Consider the following 8,775-nt stretch of genomic DNA (forward strand, 5'->3'; position numbering starts at 1 on the left):
CTATTTATAAGGCGTTTAATGTTGCCACTGATATTTATAAGATACTAATATTGCCACTGATATTTATAAGATACTAATGTTGCCACTGATATTTACTCTTCTGGTAGTTTACATATAGGAAATTCAGAAAAATACTTCTTTTATTGGAAATTTCAGATTGTTATATCTGGTCTGTTGCTTCATATTTCATATTCTTATTTGAATATAAGGCTTACATTTTACTAAGCTGTACATTTTGTTTTTGTGCTTTTTTTTGTATTAAGTAAGTAAAACAGTTGGGACAAAAAAAATGTCACATATACTCAAACAAATATTCAACAAAATGTTAACTATAAAATATGTCCTGTACTTGAGATATTTTATCAGATAAGACCCACATGACAGTTGGGATAAGAATTATTTTAGGTTTATCCTCTATTGATGAGTTTAAAATAAAACTTAAGACCAAATATGATTGCTTCAACCTATGACATCTCACATGTAGATCAACCTTCTGTTAAGTGAGGGTGAAGAAGTCAAGGTGATGAAATAGGACTAATTTAGATTACTATATGTTGAAGTAAAACAGACTCAAATCCCCATAGATATTATATACAGCTCACCATTATAAGAGTCCTAATGGTGTACCTTTGGTTTGCTGACCAAAGCTATGCTGATGACCCTTGAATAGGTGAAACTGCAGTCCACAGCAGAGGATACAGCCAATCAAAGAATACATTACGCCTGTACATCACAGATTATCCTTTCAATTTCACCTCTGGTGAAAGAGAAAATAAATATTTAACATACATTTTGTAAGTACTGTTGTATGTCTCGATTGATAGCAAATAAACAAAGTAATAGTATTGAAATTGATATATGTGGGAGATGATAAAGTATTGTTGGTAGTGTTGTATGTTTGGAATGATGACAACCATACATAGAAGTGTTGAAACAATGATGTATGTGGGAGATGATAAAATATTGTTGTTAGTGTGGTATGTTTGGACTGATGACAACCAAACATAGAAGTGTTGAAACAATGATTTATGTGGGAGATGATAAAGTATTATTGGTAGTGTTGTATGTTTGGAATGATGACAACCAGACATAGAAGTGTTGAAACAATGATGTATGTGGGAGATGATAAAATATTGTTGTTAGTGTGGTATGTTTGGACTGATGACAACCAAACATAGAAGTGTTGAAACAATGATTTATGTGGGAGATGATAAAGTATTGTTGGTAATGTTGTATGTTTGGAATGATGACAACAAAACATAGAAGTGTTGAAACAATGGCATGTGGAAGATGACAAAGTATTGTTGGTAGTGTTGTATGTTTGGAATGATGACAACCAAACATAGAAGTGTTGAAACAATGACATGTGGGAGATGACAAAATATTGTTGGTAGTGTTGTATGTTTGGAATGATGACAACAAAATATAGAAGTGTTGAAACAATGACATGTGGGAGATGATAAAGTATTATTGGTAGTGTTATATGTTTGGAATGATGACAACAAAATATAGAAGTGTTGAAACAATGATATATAAAGTAATATTATGAGGAAGAATAGGCCATCATTCTCTTGTGCCACGTCAAACCAGAGTTTGAAAGCACCAGTCCTGTGTGCAGAATAAGTTTAAATACACAACATAAAGTTAAGTGTATTGCAAGTACTACAGAACTTTTCTAATTTTTGGGTAATAAATTAGGCATCCGTGTACAATAAGTTTAGCTGAAACAGAACTTGATATACAATAGTATAAGATTTTATAGTTTCTTATACTTTCCAAAACCATTTTTCATTGTTGTACACTCTATCAACTTCAACATGAAAGAAAACCAGAGTAATAAATTTAGTTTTAAATTACAAATTTCTTTTATTTCCTGTGTTATTTTTGTTTCAGTAACTCAGTTGATTTATGGTTAGGAAAATTATTTCAGCCAATATATATATAAATACTCTTCATATTATTAAAACTGTCCTTCCTTTTATTTGGATAAGGTATGATTGAAAAAGGTTTGGATGAAGCAGCATCTGTCAACATGAAAAGACTTTCACCAGATCTGCGTACAACTCAAGAAGGAGATTATTTAGAGGTTCATTACGAAGACAGTGAGGCTCAGTTAGGGCCTGGCTATGACCCAGCCTTCCTGAGCCTTGATAAAGAAGAAGATACAAATAATGAACTGAATGGTAACAAATTGGAGAGTAGGCCACAGAATTTACATCCGTTATATTCACAGAATACTTTTACTTCTTCACAATCAGAAGACTGCGACTTAACTGAACCCTCACTTTCAAATAAAGAAGTCTGGCAGGATGCTGATAACCAAAACTCTCTTCACATTCAGTACCTGAACGCTCATGGTAATGAAGACGAAGTGGAATCTAACTTTAGAGACAAAAATACCAAAGAAATTCTGAGTGAAACAAAATACTTTGATCAATGTCGTAGCACTAGGTCCGGGGAATTAACTAGTAGAAGTGACCATACTGATTCAGTAGGTCAAGAGGCTTCAGTTGTTCATAGAACTGAATCAACTCCGGAGGATGAAACTCTATTAAAAGAAATAGATGAAGATTTGACTTCTCTATCATCAGCAGACCATTTGATAACAGATATTTATGATGAACCAGATCACAATGACCATAAAGACGTTATCTTGGGTGGCACCGAAGAAGTTGTAGTGAAGAGTTCATCTCAGATTGAAAGAAACGGTGTTCTTAAGCTAAGCCACGTGACTGATCGTCTAGAGGTGTCAACGGAGGACAGTTTGTCTGTAAATAGTGAAACTAGTCTACTTGACGAGGCAATGAAGAATAATGATTATAAGTCCGTATCGCTTACGTCATTAATAAGTTTGGAACTGGATTCATGTGGACTTCCATTAGAAATTTTCAAAAAAGTAAGAATACATACAACAAATAAAGTACTAAAAACAATGTATATTAAATAAGTTCATTTCAACATGTTCTAGTTATTATTATAGTGAGCTTATCAGTTAAAGATGTACACATTATTTGTTAGTTATTTGATGTACGTCACATCACAAACTTGAGTAGATTATAAGCAAAGCTTGAGTTATTGAGTGGAGTCTACTAAACTTGAGTAAATTTTAAAATATTCTCATGAATGCATGTAGATGTGAAAGTGAGAAAACAGTTGTTCACTAAAAAAACGACAAACTTTTCTGAAAGATGTATTTAGATAAAATAACATTTATGATTTTACCACTATGTGCAATATATTCTTTCATATTTGAATGCCCTCTAGTGGCATAGCGGTATGTCTGCGGACTTACAACGCTAAAAACCGAGTTTTGATACCCATGGTGGGCTGAGCACAGATAGCCCATTGTGTAACTTTATGCATAAATTCAAACAAACATATTTAGATATTATTATAAACAGCACATTGTAGATGTGGACCAAACTTAAATTACTTTGACCAGGAAAAAAAAAAGAATTTACTGTGCATTTTTTTTGTTTTTATAGTCCATACATTTAGTGCACAATTGTTAAAATAAAAACTTCTGTTACAAAAAAGACAGGAAATTAAAATGTAACTTGTGTACTTTGATAAATTTTGTAAAACGTACAGGACTTGTAAAGCTGTATGTTCTCAATTTATTAATCTTATTAGGGATGCTACACCTCCAATGTTTGTATAAAGTGTACTAACAAAATATTATCTTTTAAATGTGTAAGAAATTAAAATAAACTTAACACACGTAACTTGTGTATATTGATAAATTTGGTATAAAGTCCGTGGAATTATAAATTTGACTTTAACCATTGTTCTCACCAAGATCACTTTCTTAGAGATACTACACACACACCTCGTATGTTTGTATATGTAACTGCAGTTTATTGTACATGTGTTGTAGGGCTCACTGTGCCACCCATATCTTTCCCTGCCGTTTCTGGATCACCTTGCTGATGTAAACATATGCAATTTTGTTATCGGAGCAAATAATGTCTTATTTAAGCAGAAGAAACACCTTTTTGATGTGATTGTCGAGGTACGAAAATACTTTTTTTAAGCTTTATTTTGAACTAAAATATTTTGGATACTAACAGTCATGTTTGAACTAAATATGATAATGTCATTATGGAAGTCGTTGGACGGGTTTGATTATCAAATTCATGTTTATTTCCTCATTCATGATACATTTTGTTAATGTATGTGCAAAAACTTGATAGATGTGAGTATAAACAATACAAGTATGTATTAAGAGAAGAAATATATGCTAAATAACTACTTGTTTGTGGAAAAATGAAAATGTTTGTATGTAGTTTTTCTTTACATTCATGTTTTTTAATGTGAAGAAATAGTACCTATATTAATAACTATTTTAACATATTTCTGTAAAGATCCATCATCCAGAGTTAGCAGGCTATATTACTGTAATTGGGTTTGAAACTGTCTGATGGTGTACATGTTTTAGGATTTATTGTATGACAAGGTAGAAAGGATAAAAAAGGCCCTCAAATGTGACATGTTTCTATTTTTTCTTTATAGACTTGGTTTTCATCATGTACAGTTTGGCTGGCTTGATTACCATGATTTTTTGTATGGTAACTGGAAACTGTCTGATGGTGTACACGGGCTATTTTGTTTTAGGCTTTTTACTTCAGAAGGGAAATAAAATCATTTAAATAGGACAAATTTTCACTTTTTTTTTTGTAGATTTTTGGCTTTGAATTTAAAAACACAAGTGCTTAACTAGTTAAATGAGCCAACTATTACCTTCCACAAAGTAAGATGTGCATTTAGCATCTAATGAGATCATTAGAGATTTAATAACAAAAGAGAAAAGGGAGGGAAATATTACCTAATTTTTGCTTTCTTAAGGAGCACCCAAAGCTAGTTTAAAATAATGTCTATAACTGGAACAACTAATACTATTGTAGAACCTTTTAAACAGGTTTAATATGTCAACAGGTAATGATTTAGTGTGAAACATTAATTCTCTCTGCTAGAACAATTTCCATTTGACAAGACAAAATTATCTGGTCACTAGTAAAATCCACCAAAAAACATTTGATACTTATTCTACAAGTAAAATTGACTGACAAATTAACAAGGAAGGTTATAAATTCTTTAACATTGTATAATACCCTCTTTATGTTTTCTTTGTTAATTACCGCTGACTACCTACAGAGGATCGTACTCTAATGTCAAATAAAAACTTCTCCAGGCATTTTAAGTTTCTAAAGTAATTATGAAAAAGAGCTATGCTAATTTTATAATAGTCTGCTCAGGGATTTGTTTTTATATATATTTCACAAATATAAATATGCGTGATTTTATTCCTGAATGTAGTGAATTTTCATAGCTTCAAGATGCCTCTGTCTTTTTTTTTTTGCCAACAAAACGTATGGAAATGATTTGATTGCTTAAAGAGCAAAAATGTTCAACATCACGTATCTTTTATTACGTTCAACTATAGTAGTTATTAAATCACATACCTGGTACCTATAATTCTTAAACTACGTCACCTCCGTTAGTTTTAGGTTCGTCTAGCACCGAGGGTAGAAGTGGAAAGGAACATGTTTTGTGATTGTTATGACAAATATTTTTATTTAAAGTGTTTGTTTTAATGTAATTATTTTTGAAATATACTTTTTTTTTCTGTAAGTTTTAGCTTTTTTATGTTAAAGTTAACAGTCTATTGAACTAGAAATATTAATACTTAGAAAACAGAACTAAAAATTCATTACTGCTGTCTCAGATAGAAGAATCCAAAGTAGAAGTGTTCGATGCCGACCTCAGGAAACAACTCCACTTAACAACGGAGGATCTGAGATTTGCTGATTACCTTGTTAAACATGTCAGTGAAGAAAAAAACGATGTATTTTTAGATGGAACAGGTAGGCTAAAAGAAATTGATATAAATTTCAGGCTTTGCTGTTGAAATACAAACTTTCAATAAGTGCATACATATGGTATCAGAGTTACGGGTGCTTAACCACAAATGGTAATAAGATATCTTCCTCTAGCCAAAACTCAAACGTCATTAAAGGATGTTGTTTTTTCATAGCAACATGTGTTAATAAAAGCATCTTATGGTTCTTCTAATTTTGTATGAACTCTGCATTTAAAGAGATGCAATGGATATGACAGATAGCGTGGTTGGAATACTGTTATTATACACTCTTCTAATTCTTGACAATCTGTAATGGACTAGATTAAGAATGTAGTGTTTAAAAATGTAATAAGCCTAATACTAGTGCTTTATGACAAGTATAATTAATGTTTCAACTAGAAAAAAATAAGTTTAAGTGGCTTTTATAGAAGAGAGAATATTTAATTTTGTGTATGTGTAGATGTTTTCCCTAAGAAGTGATAGTTATGTGTTCTTCAAGTGATATTACTGGTAGTTGAAATCTCATTTTTCAATACCTTAAACGTATAAACAGTTGCAAGGTATTCTTGAAATACATGTAGAAAATATTGTAATGTTGCTACATGTAGAAATCATTGATTTATATGCTTGTTTTAGTGTGTATGGTTACTTAAGAAGCAGAGGGTCTTATCTGGTTTATGTACAGTTGATACTGTTTTAACAGCTTATTTGGTTTATGTATAGTTGATACTGTTTTAACAGCTTATCTGGTTTATGTACAGTTGATACTGTTTTAACAGCTTATCTGGTTTATGTACAGTTGATACTGTTTTAACAGCTTATCTGGTTTATATACAGTTGATACTGTTTTAACAGCTTATTTGGTTTATGTACAGTTGATACTGTTTTAACAGCTTATTTGGCTTATGATCAGTTAATACTGTTTTAACAGCTTATTTGGTTTATGTACAGTTGATACTGTTTTAACAGCTTATTTGGCTTATGATCAGTTGATACTGTTTTAACAGCTTATTTGGTTTCTGTTCAGTTGATACTGTTTTAACAGCTTATTTGGTTTCTGTTCAGTTGATACTGTTTTAACAGCTTATTTGGCTTATGTACAGTTAATACTGTTTTAACAGCTTATTTGGCTTATGATCAGTTGATACTGTTCTAACAGCTTATGTACAGTTGATACTGTTTTAACAGCTTATTTGGCTTATGATCAGTTAATACTGTTTTAACAGCTTATTTGGCTTATGGTCAGTTGATACTGTTTTAACAGCTTATTTGGTTTATGTACAGTTGATACTGTTTTAACAGCTTATTTGGCTTATGATCAGTTGATACTGTTTTAACAGCTTATTTGGTTTACGTTCAGTTGATACTGTTTTAACAGCTTATTTGGCTTATGATCAGTTGATACTGTTTTAACAGCTTATTTGGCTTATGATCAGTTGATACTGTTTTAACAGCTTATTTGGGGTAAATGTACCTCATTTTGTTGTGTTTGTCTTGTATTTTGGTTAACCTAGATAGAAAAGTATTACTGTGATTAAAAAACGATCAGTTAAAAAGGACCCTACAAATAAATAAAAATACAGACGAGACTCTTGGTATTACATCAGTTAGTATAAAGTGGAAGGCATTGTTTTGTACGTAGTTCGGTTATTTGATTTCACGAGAGCTATGCACAAACGTATTTCTAACTCAATGCATTGCTTATCAAATGAATAAAAGTGACTGTATACATGAAACTTGATATTTTCAGGATGGGAAGGTGGTGATGAATGGGTCAGAGCCCAGTTTAAACTATATCTGCTCAGTCTTCTGAGGACAGCTCAGCTAGAAGGTAATTTTGTTTTCATAAGCTTAAATTACGTTTTTCAATGATAAGATGTGTTTAGTCTAAAATGTTTAGTTTAGTTTATAGTAAAGAAGATGGAAAACCTCCTATTTTATTAACTTGTTTAGAATCTGACAACTAAATATATTGCACTAAACAACTCTCCATGTTTTAGCCTTCTCGCTATGGGCTCAGTGGTTTACACTGACCTTGTGACCATCAGAGTTTCTGTACTACAACTTTTAATAGGTCAATATTTTTAGTGTATTTTCACGAAATTAACCCGTTCACCGTGTAATTAATTTTCAGGTTGATTTCCAAAAAGTGTTAATAATCCACCAAAAAATAAAAGTATGAATTTGACCCTTTGTATTACTTTTTAAACATTGAAAGATGCTGTATTTTCTATATCTGACGGTAATATTTCTTGAAAAACTGTATTGGATAGTGAAAAATAATGATTTAAACAAAAAAATTGAGGAAAATTATAAGACAAGTGTTCTCCAGTAAATGACATAAATATAGTTAAAACTAAGTCAATAAGGGGGTAAAATCATTACAAAATATAAAACAAGTTATTTAGATAACAATATCCAAGATATAAATAAACTGTCTTTATATAGATTCTACACGTGTTCTTGAAAAGTTGGCAATGAGGCATATATAAACATCCAGGTTTCATGGCGTAGAACACAGATAGCAGCACGCAGGTTTGGCGATTGTTTCAAGTACAGGGGGATATTCCTGCATGTCACAGTAGAGGAAAACATGGGGTAAATTAGTCGGGGGTTATAAATGTTTATTTGGATATATCCAAACTACACTGACTACTAAATGAAGTATAGCAAACAATTATCGCTTCAAGTTATGAACTTTGTACTCGTAACCATTTTGTGCTTGTTATAGTTTTCATGCTATAACTTTTAAATTAGTAAGTGCATCTTCACGAAATTCTGAAGATCATCAGGAAACATTTCAAGGCTTTCGTATGCAAAATACTAATTTTTTTTTTTTCAGTTTTAAGATTTTTTAAGTAATGTTTTTTTCATGCCTTCTTTCTTTTTGAATGTTGACTATCCAACATGCAAAG

The 8,775-nt window shown here is 31.3% G+C and overlaps 1 protein-coding gene across 2 annotated transcripts in view; it reads left to right on the forward strand.

Annotated features, from left to right (window-relative positions):
- LOC106475595 (late secretory pathway protein AVL9 homolog) overlaps positions 1-8,775 on the forward strand; it is a 21,842-nt gene that overhangs the window by 5,236 nt on the left and 7,831 nt on the right. For both annotated transcript variants that reach the window (XM_013936272.2, XM_022379660.1), the window contains 4 exons: positions 1,992-2,896; positions 3,878-4,012; positions 5,726-5,864; positions 7,611-7,691. In XM_013936272.2, coding sequence (XP_013791726.1) covers positions 1,992-2,896; positions 3,878-4,012; positions 5,726-5,864; positions 7,611-7,691 — 1,260 coding nt within the window. The remainder of the gene's footprint in view (positions 1-1,991; positions 2,897-3,877; positions 4,013-5,725; positions 5,865-7,610; positions 7,692-8,775) is intronic.

Source organism: Limulus polyphemus, unplaced genomic scaffold (genome assembly GCF_000517525.1).
Source record: "Limulus polyphemus unplaced genomic scaffold, Limulus_polyphemus-2.1.2 Scaffold8852, whole genome shotgun sequence".
In the NCBI taxonomy this organism is placed as follows: domain Eukaryota; kingdom Metazoa; phylum Arthropoda; class Merostomata; order Xiphosura; family Limulidae; genus Limulus; species Limulus polyphemus.